Genomic DNA, 18,970 nt, shown 5'->3' with positions numbered 1-18,970 from the left:
ACCGTGTTAAGGCAGGGGTTGTATGTATTATTAGACCAATTACCCTACCCTTTAAGCTTTTGCACATCATGGGAGGGGACAACTAGCCGATTTTTTCGAATGCCTAATAAAATGAACCAGATTACCTAGCATCGCATCCGACGTTTATATGTGCGAGCAAACTTCTAGGCACCGATATTAATTTCAAACTAGAGACTTGGACCAATAACGCAATCAAATGTCTCACTATTTTACCCCCTAAACATGCAAAATTACATTTCGTATATTCGTATATGTAAAGACGTTGAAGTTTCCTATGTACCAGGTAACTAGCATGGATATAAGACATGTAAGGCATCAGGTGCATATGTAAGTACACAGTACCTTAGGTAGGTGTCATTGGAAGGCAGTTTTATAAGCGCCGGGTCCCATTTGCATGTGTTGCTTCTCCATCTTACCTACCTCATACCTACCTACCTATGTACTTGCCTCAATAGCACCTGCATCTTACTGTTCTTATAAGGCTGCTGCTGGCATATATAAAAACTGGCAAGGAAGGTACAGCTGAGCCGGTATGGGGTATACGGTTCGGTTTTGTGTGCGTGGGTAATAAGGTACATCCATGAATGGAACAATACCTAAACAATACCACATACTCCAATCCTTTCTCGTCTTCTCAATATTAAAAAAAACTTCCTCTCTCCACCAACCATAACGCATAATATCGTCATCGTTGCTATTCGTCTTATATATAATCCTATATAATTCGGCTACTTCTACATCTCATCTATCACTAGATTATTCGTTGGAGTGTTAAGAGTGTTGGAGTATTGGAGTATTTTCCGACGTAGCACCTACGCCAAGCTGCAAAACATAGCCAGCCAACCATCGGTTGACCACCAGATCTGAACCTTTCAAGAGTTTCGTGAAACTCCCAATCCCTTTTCTTTTCCACCCCTCTCCTTCTGCAGGGTTCCAATACTTCTCGATTGTGTAGCCAGTCGATTCGTATTGTAGGAACCTTAAATATTGGCCACGCGGCAGAGTCAGGTGGCATTTTGACTTGGTTCCTCCGTTGGCGCTGCCGACTTAATATAACGCCCAATTCTCACTTTACTTGCTTATCTACATTCCATTGTTTCTAAATATTTAGTCGACCTTGGATACAAGATAATAAAGTGCTTGATCTCGTTACTACCTAACCACTATCATGTCTAATTCTCAAGGAGATAACGGTCCACCCTTATTACGGCCTATTCCTCGCCGACCTTTCAACCTAATTCCTAGAGAGCCGACACCCCCGAACGACGACTCGCCCGCCCCTATACCCTCCGCCGACTCGGGACACGTCCCATTGTTAAACCTTGAGTCGCTTAACTCTCGACTACTCAGCATGAGGAACACAGGCTTCACTCCAGAATCTACCACAATTAGCCGCACGGATTCCGCACTTAACTTGACGGGCTCGACGTTAGCGGGCATCTACTCGCCTTCCATATGGGGAAAGGATAAATTCTACATGGGACCTGACGAGCCGGGTACGCCCTGGGGGACAGGCGCTGAGACGCCCGCGAAAAACCTAAGCACGGACGAGCCAAATTACGAGATACAGAAGGAGAGAGCGCAACCGGCGCGGAGGCGGTCCTCTTTACGCCCAGTAGTACGCCCGCAGCCGCTATCTACCTTACAACGCGTGTTATATCACGGCTCGCGCAGCTTGCTCCTGACCGGTCTAGGCGTTCTATATGGGATACTCGCCGTTCAGTTACGAGATAGGCAAATAGCCGCAGGTGCGCTTGGAGTACATAACCTGCTCCGGAGTAGCGATGGCAGTTACGATTGGAGGTATATGGCATTGTCGGGCGTGTGTGGAATCGTAATGGGTAGTTTGCTACCCTGGTTTGACGGCGTCTGGGAACGAATTTTCGGAAGTGACGATATCGTGGTTGAATCCCCAGCAGAGGAAGACGGAGGAGACGAGGCGATTAAAGAGCCTGCCTCTTTCACGGACTGGGCGCTTGCGATTAGAGGCATTGGTGCTTTTGTCGGCATCGCCTTTGCTATTGTACGTTCTCCCTCCCCCGTAACTTCGAAAGCAGACATCTTTCGTCGTACGGGCAATTCTCGCTGACAACACGTACAGAGAAAACTCCCATGGAGCTCGACTCTTCAAGTTTCGCTCGCGTTTGCTCTCGTGAACCCGGTACTTTGGTATATACTGGACCGATCCATGTCCGGTCTGGTACTGTCGATCTCCGTGGGACTAGCCGGGTCTGCGATGTTATTAGGACTGAGGCCGGAGGTAGTACCGTCACCGGCAGCCCCGTCGGCACCTGCTTACGAGGCGTACGGCCCCGAGTACGGCAATGCGACGAACGGCGGTGCTAGCGATCTTAATCGGCAGCAACAATTGACGACAGTTGGCGGGGTGAGTCAGGAGACTATTGCTATGGGCATTTGGTTGTGGAGCGTCCTATTCTGCTGCTGCATATGTTTCGGTAACATTGGACGTTGGCTCGCGATCAGACGTGGTGCCACGACGAAAGGACGATGGGCTCAGCGGCAATGATGGCTAACGAGAGGATGGGAGATAGAGTTGAGGGATATTAATCATACTACCTTATCTAGCAAGAGGTAATAAGGCGCAGCTACAAAAGACAGAACAGAAGAGGAAATCCCTTCTCAACAAATGGAAGAATCTCAGCGGTGAAGGGAGCTGTTATCACGCCCCATAAAAGCGACTTAGTTGAAGTTGCGTTTTTTTTGTTGGATGGATGGTCGGAGCATTCTCTCTACTACTGCTTGGTATGTATGGAATATTAAGGCGCAATTCGGATGGCTTGCATCGGGATTGGGGAATCGGGGACAAACGGAATCAGATGAGCAAGCACCATATGCATATCGTTGCTCGGGGTATTGAACTATTCAACTATTGTTCTGGTACATAGCTTCGTATGTTCGGATAGAGATTTTAGTTGAATCGGAGAGGAGGAATATGGCTCATACTGAAAATTCAGATATTTGAATGCATACGCGCTAAAATATTAAGATGAATAGATGTAAGAATTATAAACATAAGTGCGATGTCAACAGTCTTATTCATAACATTTATCTTGCTTTTTTTATGAACGAAGGCGGTGAGGTAAGAGAACAGGCCTGGACCATCGTTACACGACAGCGATTTTAATACCTCGAGCAAATAATTACATATACCTATCTACCTAGGTATATATATAGCTTTCGTGATTATACAACAGCTAGAGAGTTGTAGGAGACACCTCAATAAGCTAAATGTATTGTATGCTTCTTTCCGGCTACGAAGAGGTTTTGATTTAAGCAAGTGAGAAGATAATTCGCACTTTAGAAATAGTTAAGTGATATGTAGTTTTATGATTAAAAAATAGCTTAGGTATTTAGCCGTAAGAGACGCCAGATGGGCCAGCGGCTGAGCGGGCGCTTGTAAGACTCCAATACACGAATCGGGTGCATGCATCCGGGCTTTTTTTGGAGTTTGCAGTTTGCAGTTCGTGTGGCATACGGCAGAATACGAAGCGATCGCTTACCTTCCATGATAGCTAGAGGAGGGGTTGTTGCTCAGGTCCACTGAGGGGACTGGACAGCTGGAGGGACGAGCATCTATGGATTTGGTTGGAATCGTGGAAGATCCTCGTATGTTAGCGTCATACACTTGGCTTTCCAAGCATCTACCTACCCATGTATACTATGAGAGGTGGCTGCTTGGGGCTGGGCTGGGTTAGGGGAGGATAGATAGAAAGAAATATAGTTGAATGCTTGTTTATATTGGAGGTTGCTTAAGCTGTTTACCATCTGTAATTTAATGTACCTACTCAGCAAAGCGACGGAAGCGTAAGAAACTCTGCCATCTCGATCGAGAGCTAACTAACCTAGTTATATTACGAGCAGTCCAGCGAGAGGTAAGTCAGGTAGGTAAGCTAAGACAAGCCTCCGTAAGCCATGAGCAAATCTAGTTCCACCGCGTATCGGCCAAGACAGAAATCTGGCTGAGCAAGTCTCTCTCTAAATATACGTACGTACGTCAGCTAGAAAGTCGAGATACGCTAGATTACGTACAAGTAATCAATACGTTATGTACCTAGCGAGGACGATCTTCCAACACGGCACGGTGGATCGTGAATATTAATACAATACCGCATTGGTATCGTGCTTGAGACAGGCTGAGGAACTACGGGACTTCAGTTACCTAGCGTCGATGTCCGGACGAAATTACGTCTTTCCGAGATCGATCAGCACTTCCATTCTGTTTAGTTGCCGTGAGGAAGCGAAGCGGCTTCAAGTTTGCTTATTTCGACCGTCAGAGCTATTGGTACTGGTATTATTTTTTGTGCTACACCAAGTCATTGTTGTTGTTGCTGCTGTTGTTGTTTTCTTGAAAATGGTTCGTCATGTGGTTAGCGAGAAACATGGACTTTAGGTCGTACGAACCGACGCACCACGTTATTAACCTAGATAGTGTATTAACAAATCATTTTTTGGCATATGCACGTACGTGATTAGGTATCTATATTATAGTAGTATTAGCATATTCGTAAATTAAATCGGGAGTAGCAAGTTTACATAGGTCAACTATTAACCCGACCGTATCGTGTAAGCCATGGAATAGGAAAATTTAGAAAATATCCTCGATGCTACCTACCACTTGCCCGATAACATACCGAATTACCGGTACATTTATACTATTGCGTAGGTACCTACGGTAATGGATACCCCGGATACTTTATCTTCTGTCCCCCCGATTCCCCGCATATGATATTCTTTTGCGCTCTCGTTCGACGTGAAGTCATTATAATCGCCTATTAGGTATGTAAGTGTTAAACGTTAAATATAATATTTCTACAACGTAACTTCAATATGCTATTCGCATAAACACTTACGAAAACAGCTCCGTTATTAAAACTGCTGAGATCATCTATCGTTATATCGAATATTAAGGTATCAGAGAATTTCCAATCTAGACCCTTGGGACTCAAGGGTCCTGCAGGTAGATCCACAACACACATTACACCTTGCCTATATTGGCTTAGATACCGTCTTTAGCACCACGACTAATCGTTAGTGGAATGCTGATGGAATGCTGCCCCTTCTGTCCCTCTAGTGTCACTTCACTATTGGTTTCCTTGTCTCATCGAGATCATCAGTCCACGTTAACCCATCCCACGAACCAATCACATATTCCAATTCTGTCTTTGACGACAGCTGGAAGTACCCCTACGACGTCAGGACTTTTCTTTTCCTTTCCTCCCTAGCGCTCTTTCGACTTCACTCTTCTATTCTGCTTCTGGGGAAAGAAAAATGTATGATGACTTCTATATATTTTTAACGTACAACATGCTACAGACCTGCTATATACCACTTCTCCCTTGACGTCGTCTTCGAATCGCACGCTTTTAGGCGTCCCGTCCCCCCTCCCGGTTTCTATGTCACCCCCTTTAACTAAATACAACTCCCCGACCCTATGAGATTTATCTAGGTTAAGGTCTTAATATCATTATTTTTATCTAGGTATGTTGAATATCTAGATAATTACTTCCTTCTATATGAATCGACATAAAATAATCGCTCATGAATCAGCTACCCATGGAACCCCGTAAATATTCTACCATCCTGCGACTCTCTGTTCAACTCCTACAGACCAGCACACGTTAGGTCTTTGTCCTTGGTTAATCTACATATTTCTCCCTACTTTTTCTGTACTTTTCCTTATCGGCTTCAAGTAAACTAGCCAAGCAACAAGGCTCGAAAACTACAAACCCAAAACCCAAATTTGTATAAACTATTGCGACGGGGCACTATCTTAGATGATCCACCCGGCGACAACCCATCTATTTACTCCCGGTGTCCAAGTTAAATAACGATACTTTCATGTCCTCGATACAGACTAACTCGAATACGTCGAGCTTGCCTTCGCCGAATGATTCCGAGAGTTCGACCTCCGCGTCTCATCTCGAGAAAGATGGCTCTCTAACTCCAAACCCTACTGGGACCGAGCAGCCTTCGGCGGCTTCCGAGCTGCTTCTCGACGCCGCCAAGGACGTCAGGCAGATCATAAGGCTCATTCAATGTCAAATATGCTCTAAAATACTATGGGAGCCGACTATTTTACCCTGCGGGCACAGCCTCTGCAAGGGATGTATACCTCAGACACATGTCCGAGCTAATATTTCGTGGCCGGCGACGGCCAACCGGCTTCGTGGGTTTGAATGTCCTTTTGACGACTGCGGAAAGGAACACGCGCTCGGAGACTGCTCTATTGATGTCACCTTGAATAAAGCGCTAGCTATCATTAGAGGGATTGTCGAGTCAGATCGAGATATGTCTGATAGTTCTCGCGCTTCTACAAGTATTACAGTGCAGGATCACTGGGATATTGCGGGGATTCCCTCGCTCGCGCACAAAGCGAATGAACCTTTCGTAGCAAAAGGAGCTCGCCTCGTTGCGACATATACGCTAGCAGAACTGGGCAAGCTAGATTATGGGAGCGAGGTATCTTACTCCTCTGTAGGTGCAGAGCGCGGTGAGATGGAACATATCGATATGGCAATGTTGGCGCGGTTAAAGGAGTCTGCTAGAACAGAAATGGATTGTCAAGTCTGTTACGCCTTGTTCTTGGACCCCTTAACGACCACTTGTGGCCACACATTTTGTCGGAGCTGCCTCCACCGCATTTTGGACCATTCAAATCTTTGCGCCATCTGCAGGCGCCCTTTATCGATACAGGCTCAGGTCAACAGGCAGTCCTACCCTTCGAACGATCGGCTCTGCAAGATAATTAACGGGTTCTGGGCCGATCTCGTAGCCCTTCGTGCGCAGGCGTATGCACTCGAACAGCAGGCAAATCAGGATGGGTTCGACATCCCGCTCTTCGTCTGTACGCTTTCGTTCCCGCGTATGCCTACCTTTCTTCACGTTTTCGAACCACGCTACCGCTTAATGATCCGGCGGGCGATGGAAGGCGACCGAACGTTCGGCATGGTACTTTACAACCCGTCTCGTACGCCTGGCGAGCCTGAATTTATGGAAATCGGAACGCTACTCCGCATAGTTAATATCGAACCTTTCGCGGATGGGCGGAGCTTATTGGAGACAGTTGGTGTTTCTCGCTTCCGGGTGACCCGGCACGGGTGGTTAGACGGGTACGTGGTCGGTAATATCGAGAAGATCGATGATATTAGCGTAGCGGAAGAAGAAGCTATAGAGGCGGAGGAAACGATGCGCTCTCGTGGCGTAAGGGGGTTGGCAACCGCACCGCCTAGTCCAGGACCGACGCATACAGAAGCCGTACCTGTTCGCTCTCTGCCGGTATCCGTATCGCTAGATGATATAGAGACGATGTCGACTAGAGAGCTGGTCGAGGTGGGCGTGGACTTTGCTAGGAGAGTGAGAGCGCAGAGCGTGGCGTGGTTAAATTCGCGAGTTCTAGCCATCTACGGCGAATGTCCTACAGACCCGACTCTCTTCCCCTGGTGGCTCGCTAGCATTCTCCCGGTCAAGGACGAGGAAAAATACAAGCTCCTAGGCACTTCGAGCGTGCGGGAGCGGTGTAAGATGTGCTGTCGGTGGATTATAGAATGGGAGGCGAACAGATGGTTAGTAACACACTCTCTTCTTTCACGCGTGGGCAAAGTCAAGGGGTGGTAGGTTATACCCGATACCTCGGCGAGAGGATAAGACAACTGGTCCTCATAAAGCTAAGCTCGCTACAGATTAGGTCCTGATTACTGACGCATTGGTCGATGCTTCCAGGACTATTTCCGATTGTCTCGTCTTGTGACAGACGGCTTATATTTACTTACACGTTATCCTTACTACGTTGACTTGCGGCTCGTCCGAGTTGAGCTACGAATAAAAACACCCGGTCTTAATGGTAGAAAGATTTAGAAGTTAGCGTTGGTAGAAGAAGTTGGAAGAATTGGCTTCGAAGGAGTATTCATTCATGCTTATTATCATATTAGTGATGTCATCATAGCGCTAGCATTGCTGTGTACCTAAAGTATCTAGAGCTGAGGAGTTGTCGATTGTTTGTTTATCGCTCTACGCATTATATCATGCATCGTCGTCGTCAAGGATTGTTGAGAAAAGGGGGGTGGATGATTATTGTATATAACTAGCTCCCGCATTGAGAGACGAATGAAGATCTCTTTTTCAAGTAAGATGTATATCACTATTACATAGGTAGTTATATGACTTACGAATTTATTAGTCTTTTCCGTACTAGAGGTGGTATTAATTAATGCTGATACTAACCTACCTACCTATATACATTATAAACGTCTTATGCAAGTACGTAGCTCTATGTAATTTGTGGGGATTTAGTTATTAGTCGAGCTGCTTCTACATCATTTCTACATCATCCGTTAAACTTGATAGATACAATATTAACCTCAACCTCGACTCACTCACTCATAACCAACCAATCCTCGCGTATATACGCACTCTTATACGACGTAAATGCTTACCACCGCATTTCCATCGTTTCCGGGTCTGCTACGGAATAAGTATTCGCACCTAACTCGACTCGCTGCTTTATCGCCCATTCGTCCAACTACTTCGAGAGCAAGAGCTGGATTAGGGTCTTGCTTATCGACTATGGAGTATACGCACATCGCAACACCGGAACGGTGCTATTCTGATTTCTGTTTGATTCCTGTGAGTTAGACTGCTCTACTCTTCTTATGCACTAGATATCTCTCTCCAAATATTCTCTACGCATATAGCCTCATGTAAATTAATATATACCTACTACGTGTGTATAGGTCGGCACAGGCAACGTCTCAGTCGCAGAGGAAGTAGCCGAGGTGCAGAAGCTGCTTAAGGCCAGTGGGCTCACTTACACGATGCATTCTGCGGGGACTACAGTTGGTAAGTTCCCCCCTATTCTATCTACTTCCTTCTCTCATATATCGTACTCTACTACTTTTCCCAGTTGAACTGTGGATTAATACTATACGCTAATCGATACTAGAGGGATCGTGGGACGATGTCATGAAAGTCATTGGACAGGCGCATAGCTTAGTCCATTCTAAAGGCGTTGTTCGCGTGCAGTCGTCGATGAGGGTTGGGACTAGAACGGACAGGAAACAGACGGCGGCGGACAAGGTCAAGCGTGTCGAGGACCTTTTGGGCAAGGAAACTACTAGCTCTTAAACACTAACTAGCATGATATAGCATCATCTCAATGCCTTTACCTTGAGAATGGATATGATTAGTAGTTGTCACAAATATAAATTTCATGACTTATTTCTCAACAAGCAACGTGGAGCGATAAGCAGCGATGTGAATGGATTTCATATATTTATGCAAACAGACATTGCTCGCGTACATTTGATATGTTCCACGTCGGGCATTTTCCTACTACATATACACGTCAAATAGTGAGGGTGACGATGACAACAGCATCTAACCCTACCACACACATCTATTTGTCTTCACGCGGGAGCTGTACTTTCTTGTACTTCGGGAACCCGGGCTCCCAGCGACGGCCAAATCGCGTGTACTACGCGCGGACGGTCTGCTTCCTTGATGACTTACGTAGTTCCTTCTCCTTCTCCTTCTCGAGGTACTTCTTTTGTGCCTTAGCGTCTAGGGCGTTGAGCTCGGCGTCGCGCTTAGCCTTCCTTGCCCTGTCGCGCTCGGCTTGTCGTTCCTCGGCCTTCTCCTCTTCGGCTGCCTTTTGGATCTGCTTGATGGTCTCGTCTCGGACAACCTTGATCTTGCGTAGGATCTCTGGTCGGAAGTGGGCCGACGACGCCAGGTGATCGGGGATCCGGACGAAGTAGGCGAAGAGAGGGGCAAGGTCATCGTAGTTGTTAGACGAGGGAAGACGGTATCGTAGGTAGAGGCGCTTGCGAGGAATCGTTTCATCCATCCTATGATATAATTAGCAAGCTTTCCTTTTGTAGGAATTAAGTAAATCGTATGGTCTCAGTTACGTATAACCGAAATAGGTCATACGTAACAGGGAGCGCTTACTTAGTAGGCTTGTCGACGGGTTGGTCGCTGATAATGAGGTACTCAAACAGATCACCAGCTTGTTTGATGGCCGAGGCAAGCTCGTCTGTCAGTAGCGTCTGGGTAACCTCGGCGCTCTCGCTCATGACCGTTGTCCAGATGGGCAGCTTGGCGTTGTCCTTAGTGAAGGTAATAGATAAGTCGTAGCGATCTTCTCGGAGCTTCTTCATATTGTTCTTGTTGACGATGGCCCAGACGAACCCATCGAACGAGCTCTTGGAATCCTTGCTTCTTAGCTCAGCGGCTCCCGGTAGGGCGGGCACAATCTGAGCCTCCTTGCCGTCGAAGGGGTAGATAACAGCCTCGACCGCATCCTCAGGGGCGGCAAAGCTGTCGAAGAAGAAGCTCAAGGCAGTCTCCAAACCAGTCATTATAGGGTTGAAGCGCTTCTTCAGGGTCAACTTGATATCCATGAAGGCGACATTTTGTCGGCCAGTCGCATAACTCGCGTACTCGAACAAGCTCTTGGCTTTTAGCAGCTTCTCGGGGTCCTGGTCAGCTTGTTGTGGTACTCCACGAAAGCCGACAAGCGCGAATTCGCCGGTGAGGATCGGAGCGTGGGCTTTGATCCATGCTCTCGCCTTGGCGCGATTGAGCTTCGTACCAATGAAGTGCAGGGTGAAGATGACAGCAATGATGACCAAGATGATACCCTCAGCTCGGAATTCGCTCAGACTATGACGCTCGTGAACATTGTACCATTTCGTATACGGGTGAACAGTAGGCGCAGGGCCACCGAGGCCAGCACCATTAGAGACAGTTTCGAATGATACAGGCGTTGGCGAAGGCGCATCGGCGAAGTCGGCAAAGTCTAGGTTACGTGTTAGTTATGTAATTAGATATATCGGTAAAAGAATTGAGGTGTAAGAGTTGTACATATATTCGTTGGGCATTGACTTCAGACCAGGTGTTCAAGGAGCAATTCTTGTCGCGTAGCTTATGGATGCGACTTGGGATATAACTTACCTGAATCGGCGGAGGGAACCGGAGTAGCAGAAGACTTGCTACCCCCAATGATGTTCTTTAAAAAGTCCGCCATGGTTTCGGGACTCGTCGCAGAATTTTGGTGTGCGCGGCGAGGTTGAGGAGGTGGAGTCCAAGATCGAGGGTCGAGGATCGAGAGACGTGGAACAATTTGGAGCAATCTCCAATACGTAAATCGCTTAATTACATAACCCGCAAAACTTAAAAGCTACAGCTTAAACCGCCCGGTTGGAACGTGCACACAGATGAGTTGGGGTTTTGGGGGTGAGTCTCCACATCTGGCCCTAAACAAATTGTGGCTTGAACTTTTAACACTGTCCGTGCAGAACTTAATTCGTAAGGTTAGGTTTAGACCCGTTACCCGGCAACCTGCAGTCAAAGAACCTAACGTCAATACGTAGACTTAAAGTCAATACGTAGGTAGTTAAAGCATCGCCGTCTAAATCAAAACCAAAACCTATACACAACATTTAATAAATAATGAATACGATCACAATCCAACCGGAAGAACAAGCGAAGACAAAATGTCGAAACAAACTTCTCTACGTAAATATGGAAAACAATCCAAGAAACCCAAAGCCGATCGATTATTCGTCGACCTACCACAGACACCAATGCGAAATCAGCGCCAGAAAGTAATAGAAGAACAGGACGATGATAATTCCGATAAAAAAGTGCTGGAGCAATTGGTTGGGGGGATCTCTGCTATGGCAATAGAAGATCAAAACATTGCACCACCAGATTCACTCCGACGCTCTCCCAGACGCAAAGGGCAACAGGCTCTCCTAAAACCACCACCACCCCTTACCCCGGCTCAACTCCGAAGACTCCCAGTAACAAGCCCGCCTAAACCGGAAATCCAAGAACAACTCAAGGATGTAGAAGTAGAGAAGGAACTACAAGTGCTTTCCTGGGCCGACATATGCCCACCAGGCGATAAGATCGTCAAAATAGCGGAGGCTTCTTATGCAGAAGTCTATCGCGTGACGAACGAACGCGGAACTAGCATTATTAAAGTCATCCGGATGGAATCGCCGATAAAAGCACAAACAAAAACTCAACAAAAATCCGGGCTCGTTGACGAAGAACCACATTCCGAGTCGGACTTGATGGGCGAATTAAAGATCTCGGAATGGCTTGCCGACATACCAGGCTTCGTCGTTTACAAGGAAAGATATATAGTTCAGGGGAAGGCTTGCAAGGAATTACTCGAGACACACCAGGCATTTCACAAGAAGTTGAAACGGCAGGATCCAGATAGACTTCAATTCTATCCATCTCCAAGCAGATACTTGCCTGGCACCAAGTTCCTAGTAGTTGAGCTAGGTGACGCAGGGACGGCACTTGAGGATTTTGAGCTAGAATCTGCCGACCAGCTGTGGGACATATTCTTTCACGTCACCATCGCTCTCGCTCGTGCCGAAGCTCATATAGAATTTGAGGTCAGTATATTACATCCCCCTTTACCAGACGCCCTAGACTAACGGTACCAGCATCGAGATCTTCACGAGGGAAACTTATGTATCCGGAGGATAACAGAACCGATTCCAACGGCAGACCGAGGGCGTTCTAGCTGCTTTGGATTTTCTGGTCTCGACGTAACGATACTCGACTACGGGCTCTCTCGAGCTCACGCCGATTACGAGGACCAAGATTCGCTACCTATTGCTTATGATCTGGAAAGAGATTTGAGCATTTTCACCAGCGAACATGCGCCGCAGTGTGAAGTGTATAGACGTATGAGATCCTTCATGTTGCGAGGAGATCGGGTGTGTCTACCCCCCAAAAGTCACAAAACACCTTACGAAGAGGGAATTGACGGCCCAATTTGCTGGGCTCAACACGAGCCTTACACGAATGTATTATGGCTTGCGTACATCTACCAATGGATGGTGAAGCATTTCAAGGGACCCAAAAAAGAGGTCAACGCTTTTAAGCGCGCCACGAAGGAATTCTGGACATACCTCAACCCTGATGCTGCCGATCACGTACCGGGCTTCGGAAGCGCTAGTGATATCGTGAGGTTCGCACTGGAGTCGGGATGGATAGAGGAGGACCAGTTGATGGGTATGCGGGATGAAGTGGAGAAATCGATATTATCGGTTCTAGCGACTAATGACTTAGGAAGGGAGATTGACGAGGAAACTTTTGCAGAAGCATATCTGAGAAGATCGCCTAGAAGGCGCTAAAATAATGCCGTGTAAATCGACGGAAATAGGTTTGTCGATCAACGGCGTTCGGGTTAAAGGGTTACAGGATCGAGTGCATGGACCGGCATTGGCATACGGTGGTTAAGGCTAAGGAAGGAAAGGAAAGGAAAGGACGTAGGATACCATTTGCTATAAATTGTTAATTATACCGAGATGGCCTATACGTGATTATGTCTGAAGCCGATCTACTATTCGTACTGGTAGATGTAAGGGCGACTCACTACTAACACTTACTAGGGGGAGTCACATACTCCATCTTGATATCTTGTTTTTGGGTGGCTTTGACTGGCACAACCCAGCTTTAACTTGGTCGAAGCTCGTATAAAGTTCAAGGGAGAGATCGTATCTCCTCACTGCGTGCACTGCTGATCAAGTTGATCCTATCCGGTTCTCATCGCCAACACAGACAGAATGCAGATATTCTCCGAATCATACCAAGTAGTAGAAACAGATCGTGCTCGGGGACCTACATGAGATTATAGTCTATTTAATCTACGCCGTCTAGTATTGATCCGGTTTATTTTCACAGAGCCAATCATCCAGACATGCGAATTAATACAGAATTAATACAGCTTGGTGCGACGTAGCGCAGCGGGAGCTATTAATATATTTAGATATATTTATTGCTTTGGCCTACGGAGAGACCACGCGTTACCTGAACTCACCTGATGGATGCGGTGTAAACTATATCGTTAACAATTATTATTATAATGCGTCCTGTGGGTGAAGCGCTGAGTGATTATGGTTATGGCCTCTACGAATAATGTGTTTTCGCGCCAAGGAAAAGATCAGCGTCTACAGAATCGATTGGCACGTAGATCAAGTTTTCCAGCCGCGCGCAACGGCAAGGCGGCGGCTTGATTTTCCTCTTTTACTTTTCAGCTTCCCGTCGGGATGGTAAACAATAGCCGGTGTAACATCGTGTCCCGTCGCCTTGGCGGGCCTTAGGTCGTACTACGTAGGTAATTAAGTGGATGTGTTCAATGCTGCTTGAATATTTCAGGTTTTTTCGACGTATGTGTATTATGCGTATGCTCATCTTGGAGGTTGACACGTACTCGTTGAACACGAAGTTGCCTAGGTAGTCAAGAAAGAGTAGCGATAGCAATAAACATTTATCCCTTTACAGTAAGGGGGATATTGGGCATCTACTCCTTGCCGAGGCGGATGTATACATACGTGTAGTGTAGTAAGAGGTAAGCAAAGTACATTAGCGCGCCAGCGTGGGAGGCCGACATGATCTCCGGGATAGTCCTAATGATTCGAAATGATTTCAATTAGGAGACCAGCTTTTGACGATGAAAAAGAACCAATAATGTTGTTGACGAGACCCTCATGCGATTTGGTGATCCTTTCGAATTGGAGACAATTATGTAAAAATACATCATATTCAAAAAGACAAAGTCACGAAGTTCCGAGATTGTATGTAAAATATAAGGGTTTTAAGAAATAAGATACTTACCTTTTTGGAATAGTCACGTACCTCCGACATGGTCCCGGAGATCATTTCGAAATCTTCAAATTATGTCGGTATAAGGATATGTGTATTTAATTAAAAAATAAAAGAAAACATATAAGCGCATACTGGCGAAGCTATTAAGTGCATATATTTATTTACACATACCATTATATTATTATTACGAATAGTTGAAAATACGAATATATCACTTGTTACGATGAGGCTCGAATTACAGGCTTATAAGTACGATTACAATTACAATTACGATTACAAGTCTACGCGCTTTACGATTGAGCTAAGTCTTACGTTGCTACGATTTTACGGGAAACAATAGCTGGCCTGTTGTTGCAGTATATAAGGCCGCAACAGGGCAGGAGGCAGTCACTACCTACTAAGATATGGGAGGCAATAAGCACCTACCTAAAATCATCCCCGAGATCGTTTTGAAAGGCTGAGATCGTTTAAAAAAGGCTGAGATTGTTTCGGAAGGCTAAAATGGTCTTAGAAAGCTAAAATCATACAAATTCAACATGATCCCTGTGACTATTTCAAATATGAGGCTATTTTCACTAAACATCGTCACGGAGACTCGAAATGATTCGATATGCAATATTATCCTGGTAATCATGTCGGGATATTGTAATAATATTCAACATTTTAAAATAATCTTATAAGGTGACATAATCCCTGAGATCATGTCCCCCCACCACCCAGGCGCGGTAATGTATGTATGTATTATGGATAGGAGGTTGGCAAGTTCCAAGTTGTGGCATCAAATTCCCTATTTCAAATAGGCTTTGGTGAAAGGGTCTTAAGGGGTTGTGGAAATGCTGACAGGTATTTTACCTTCCCCTAATACCTTAATAACTACCTACCAATAGCGGTAACATCCGGTCTTTAGGACCAATAGAATAATATGAATAACTTTAAACCTTTTCTATGACCCACATTAGCGCGTTTCAGATCCCACCCGATCTTAAGCTTATGGAGATAAAATATACATGTAGGTACATAGGCACATGGGTATTGAGTCACTTCGTACCTGGCAGGACTGCAGGACTGATTTTCCTTTTTATTATTAAGGGGGAAATGATCAGCGAAATCTACTCGTCATGTCACTAAAGTGGCCCTGCAATTCTAGCCCGCCTTCGATTCCTCGACAAGGCGAAAGAACAAGACAATTGCCAGGTTGCCAGGGAATATGGAAACCAATATAGAAAACCAAACGAAACTTGATCCCGGCAGCCCGGCTAGTCTAGTCAATCGATCCCAGGCCCTATCGATTCCTCCATAATACATGCATAATATATTCGTTCATCAAGGAAAAAAAAGGAGCTGGGCGGAGATGAACAAGATGAACAAGATGGGGACCCTCTGTTTCGAAATACATGCATAAGACTTTTAATTGCAATATTAATTGCAATAGGGGAACATGTAGGTCTTATGTTGTTTCTCAATACCTGTTTCTCAATACCGCCTACTATCTGCATGTAAACGTACCTACTTACATACATGTATGTAGGTTCTTATATATGTTGCAAAGGAGGGGAGGACCCTTACCGCAAGTCTTTTTCTTGCATCTAGAAAGAGAGGAGATAGGGTTACTTTTCCCGGCTCAAACCCTCGAATTTCTGTCTTCTCTCTCGGCCTCTTTGGGGCGGATTTGCCGCTAGTCCTGTCGTTCCCCTGCCATTCCCCTGCATGACGAATCGACGAATAGCTTCGCGCCAACCATTCTCTGCTTAGCTTTGCAGGTGTGTGGCATGGGAAGACTGACCTATCATGCAACGTCTTCCAACCTAAACTGGCCCTAGCAGCCCAGCCAGCCCAGCTTTTAACCTACCAAAATCCACCAGAACCCACCAAAGCCCACCCAACCCCTTTCCAAATCTCCACCTTCACGTCAACCTACCTTGCCTACCACCTTGCTTACCATGGCATGTCTGAATTACACCTGCATAAGGTACCGAAGCTACTATGTACTATCAGATGGTTTCTATTTTCTTGCCGAGCCGGACTGGCTACCCATACAACCATGCCCTACGGTCCCATAGGCCATAGGCTGGAAGATCGTGGTCCACTAATTAATATACAAACCTCCTCCGTAGTCTTCTAATTTTTCTCTTCTCCCCTCTTCACCTTGCAGAGCTCTATCCGCTGTCTTGGGCTTTAACCGTTCGCTCATTTGCTTGTCGCGATTCACTCTTTCAAAGCTCCGCCGGCTGAGTCTACCGTTCATTTACCAAACAAGTCTTTTGTTTGTCCCTTCTTTCTTGGACTAGTCCCCCTATCAGAGCTCAAGTCGAGACTTCAAATCACTGCTCACAGACCACTCCGTCAGACAATCCTTATCAAGGGCCTGGTCCGGTGTTGACATTTATAAAGGAATATCATTCCCTGAAACAAAAAGAATTCTAGGCACTACGATCGGTTGCCCATCACAATAGAATACCTAATACACCTTGAGGCATACGAAAAGGGAAGCAAACATGAAGTACGCAACTGTTGGTGCTTTGGCCTCCGTGGCCGCCAGGGCTGCGGCGGACAAGACGGACATGACCTTTGCCGTCCTCCATTTTACCGGTCAACACACGTTCTTGACCGAAGGTCCCATAGATCCCGTCGTCAACCCCGGAACGCAAGCAACCCATTATCACAGTATCATGGGAGGTAGCAACTTCGGCCTTTCTACTGCGGGTGACGATCTCTTAAGTTCGGATTGTACTACGACTACCATCAAGAACGATAAGAGCAACTACTGGGTTCCATCTCTCTTCTTCCAAGACCCCAAGGATGGCACCTTCGAAAAGGTCCCTCTATATTACATGAATGTGTACTACTTGTATGTTCTCCTATGACTTATAAGTGAGATTTATTTATCTAATAGTTGTTTAGCTTCGAGCCCACCAACGGCACCATCGAGCCGTTCCCCGTTGGGTTGAAGATGTTGAGTGGTGATACCAAAACCAGATCTCCTCCCGCGTTCGGAGGTGGAAGCAATGTTGATCCTACCAAGGGCCCAATCCAGCCAGTTCAGTGGACTTGCCCTCGACAGAGCTACGATCCTCCGTCTTACCCCGTGGATTCTGACGGAACCATGGCCGGTCTTCAGGACCCTAACAACCAGGGCGCAGGTGCGGGTTTCCCCCTTTACGACTGCGACGGCACCTACTCTCCCCTCCGTCAGGACATCCACTTCCCTTCGTGCTACAACCCCGAAGCCGGTCTTAATGACTACGAGAACAATATGGCATGGCCTACCCCTGTGAACGGACTACTAACCTGCCCCGCCGGATGGACCCATGTCCCTCACCTCTTCTACGAGGTCTACTGGGATACTCCCTCGTTCAAGGATAGGTGGACACCCGACGGAAAGACCCAGCCTTTCGTCCTGTCCAACGGTGATGCTACCGGTTACAGCTCGCACGGTGACTTCATCTCCGGCTGGGACGAGGACACCCTCAAGACTATTATCGACACCTGCAATGTTGGTACCCTCGGCATGGAGCACTGCCCTACTATTCCCGGCGGTGTCAACGACGACCAGAACTGCACGATCGAGCCTGCTATCGGTACCATGGTGAAGGCCGCGCAGACTCTCAAGACCCTCCCTCTCGGCTGCCCGGTTACTGGTTGGGGCCATGGTAATTCCAGCGACTCCGATTCCGACTCTTCCTCGGCGCAGCCTGCTACCTCGACCGTGAGTAACTCCCGGATCCATTTACTTCCTTTTCCAACTTGTTTCGCTGCCTTCTTCCTGTGTCTCTTCAACATGACCTAGTATTCCGAATACGGACCAAGTTATAAAAATATCGTTACTAACACCGGATGTGACAGTACAAGGCAAGCAGCGCCGCTGAGGCATCTTCCGCGCAATCTTCGACTGCTGAGTCGGATTCGGTCCCCACCGGAAATGCCTTTATCGAGAAGCCTAACTCGTCCACCGTGACTGCAGCACCTGCCGTCACCGCCGCTGCAGTAGAGGAGAGCAATCCCAATGTTGACACCGTCTGGGATGTCGTATACGTCACCACGACTACCACTCTGCAGCCCGGAGCCACCCCTGCTGTACGCAGACGCCGTGCTCCTTCGCACAGCCATGGCCACATCAAGCGCCACCAGCACAACGTACACGGCCGCCGATAAGCAGGTGCGCGAGTGGCCAACCAAGCCAGTCAATTATTTGATTCTATGTCCATACACGATTTTGTAGGGATTGCGTGGCGCTGTCGAGGGTTGGTCGCATCATAGAGGATCCATGGGAGGGCATGTGATATTGGGAAGTTTTTGC

General features: G+C 46.8%; 6 protein-coding genes across 6 annotated transcripts; 5 read left to right on the top strand and 1 right to left on the bottom strand.

The window, feature by feature from the left end:
* The first annotated feature begins 944 nt into the window (after positions 1–944).
* On the top strand, positions 945–2,651 carry F5Y00DRAFT_147991 (insulin-induced protein-domain-containing protein). The gene is made up of 2 exons (XM_048004474.1): positions 945–2,044; positions 2,123–2,651. Exons 1-2 carry the CDS (start codon positions 1,190–1,192, stop codon positions 2,546–2,548), a joined length of 1,281 nt encoding a protein of 426 aa, XP_047862165.1. The 5' UTR covers positions 945–1,189; the 3' UTR covers positions 2,549–2,651.
* A 2,499-nt stretch (positions 2,652–5,150) lies between these two features.
* Positions 5,151–8,168, top strand: F5Y00DRAFT_244412 (uncharacterized protein). Its single transcript, XM_048008820.1, has 2 exons — positions 5,151–7,604; positions 7,762–8,168. Exons 1-2 carry the CDS (start codon positions 5,881–5,883, stop codon positions 7,787–7,789), a joined length of 1,752 nt encoding a protein of 583 aa, XP_047862164.1. The 5' UTR covers positions 5,151–5,880; the 3' UTR covers positions 7,790–8,168.
* A 143-nt stretch (positions 8,169–8,311) lies between these two features.
* On the top strand, positions 8,312–9,263 carry F5Y00DRAFT_244407 (YkoF-like protein). The gene is made up of 3 exons (XM_048008819.1): positions 8,312–8,664; positions 8,772–8,877; positions 8,981–9,263. The coding sequence occupies exons 1-3, from the start codon at positions 8,467–8,469 to the stop codon at positions 9,160–9,162; spliced, it is 486 nt and encodes a 161-aa protein (XP_047862163.1). The 5' UTR covers positions 8,312–8,466; the 3' UTR covers positions 9,163–9,263.
* Positions 9,264–9,284: 21 nt separating this feature from the next.
* F5Y00DRAFT_244403 (DUF1682-domain-containing protein) lies at positions 9,285–11,138 on the bottom strand. Its single transcript, XM_048008818.1, has 3 exons — positions 10,993–11,138; positions 9,988–10,837; positions 9,285–9,884 (listed from the first exon to the last, which is right to left on the bottom strand). The coding sequence occupies exons 1-3, from the start codon at positions 11,063–11,065 to the stop codon at positions 9,512–9,514; spliced, it is 1,296 nt and encodes a 431-aa protein (XP_047862162.1). The 5' UTR covers positions 11,066–11,138; the 3' UTR covers positions 9,285–9,511.
* A 255-nt stretch (positions 11,139–11,393) lies between these two features.
* F5Y00DRAFT_244401 (uncharacterized protein) lies at positions 11,394–13,367 on the top strand. The gene is made up of 2 exons (XM_048008817.1): positions 11,394–12,452; positions 12,504–13,367. Exons 1-2 carry the CDS (start codon positions 11,535–11,537, stop codon positions 13,197–13,199), a joined length of 1,614 nt encoding a protein of 537 aa, XP_047862161.1. The 5' UTR covers positions 11,394–11,534; the 3' UTR covers positions 13,200–13,367.
* A 3,615-nt stretch (positions 13,368–16,982) lies between these two features.
* F5Y00DRAFT_147909 (uncharacterized protein) lies at positions 16,983–18,470 on the top strand. Its single transcript, XM_048004473.1, has 2 exons — positions 16,983–17,521; positions 17,575–18,470. The coding sequence occupies exons 1-2, from the start codon at positions 17,169–17,171 to the stop codon at positions 18,458–18,460; spliced, it is 1,239 nt and encodes a 412-aa protein (XP_047862160.1). The 5' UTR covers positions 16,983–17,168; the 3' UTR covers positions 18,461–18,470.
* Positions 18,471–18,970: the final 500 nt, after the last annotated feature.

The sequence above is a fragment of the Daldinia vernicosa genome (genome assembly GCF_022497035.1).
Source record: "Daldinia vernicosa strain CBS 139.73 unplaced genomic scaffold F5Y00scaffold_46, whole genome shotgun sequence".
Classification (NCBI taxonomy): domain Eukaryota; kingdom Fungi; phylum Ascomycota; class Sordariomycetes; order Xylariales; family Hypoxylaceae; genus Daldinia; species Daldinia vernicosa.
Note: the sequence above shows the minus strand (reverse complement) of the source record. Positions and strands in the feature narration are given on the sequence as shown.

Bases quoted from the DNA above. Each gene is read 5' to 3' on its own strand.
- F5Y00DRAFT_147991 (XM_048004474.1), top strand. From the start codon at position 1,190: ATGTCTAATTCTCAAGGAGATAACGGTCCACCCTTATTACGGCCTATT. The intron at 2,045-2,122 runs GTACGTTCTCCC...CAACACGTACAG, and splicing joins TCGGCATCGCCTTTGCTATT to AGAAAACTCCCATGGAGCTC.
- F5Y00DRAFT_147909 (XM_048004473.1), top strand. From the start codon at position 17,169: ATGAAGTACGCAACTGTTGGTGCTTTGGCCTCCGTGGCCGCCAGGGCT. The intron at 17,522-17,574 runs GTATGTTCTCCT...ATAGTTGTTTAG, and splicing joins TACATGAATGTGTACTACTT to CTTCGAGCCCACCAACGGCA.
- F5Y00DRAFT_244403 (XM_048008818.1), bottom strand. From the start codon at position 11,065: ATGGCGGACTTTTTAAAGAACATCATTGGGGGTAGCAAGTCTTCTGCT. The intron at 10,838-10,992 runs GTAAGTTATATC...CACGTAACCTAG, and splicing joins GGTTCCCTCCGCCGATTCAG to ACTTTGCCGACTTCGCCGAT. The intron at 9,885-9,987 runs GTAAGCGCTCCC...ATTATATCATAG, and splicing joins CCCGTCGACAAGCCTACTAA to GATGGATGAAACGATTCCTC.
- F5Y00DRAFT_244401 (XM_048008817.1), top strand. From the start codon at position 11,535: ATGTCGAAACAAACTTCTCTACGTAAATATGGAAAACAATCCAAGAAA. The intron at 12,453-12,503 runs GTCAGTATATTA...TAACGGTACCAG, and splicing joins AAGCTCATATAGAATTTGAG to CATCGAGATCTTCACGAGGG.
- F5Y00DRAFT_244407 (XM_048008819.1), top strand. From the start codon at position 8,467: ATGCTTACCACCGCATTTCCATCGTTTCCGGGTCTGCTACGGAATAAG. The intron at 8,665-8,771 runs GTGAGTTAGACT...ACGTGTGTATAG, and splicing joins CTGATTTCTGTTTGATTCCT to GTCGGCACAGGCAACGTCTC. The intron at 8,878-8,980 runs GTAAGTTCCCCC...AATCGATACTAG, and splicing joins TTCTGCGGGGACTACAGTTG to AGGGATCGTGGGACGATGTC.
- F5Y00DRAFT_244412 (XM_048008820.1), top strand. From the start codon at position 5,881: ATGTCCTCGATACAGACTAACTCGAATACGTCGAGCTTGCCTTCGCCG. The intron at 7,605-7,761 runs GTTAGTAACACA...CGATGCTTCCAG, and splicing joins GAATGGGAGGCGAACAGATG to GACTATTTCCGATTGTCTCG.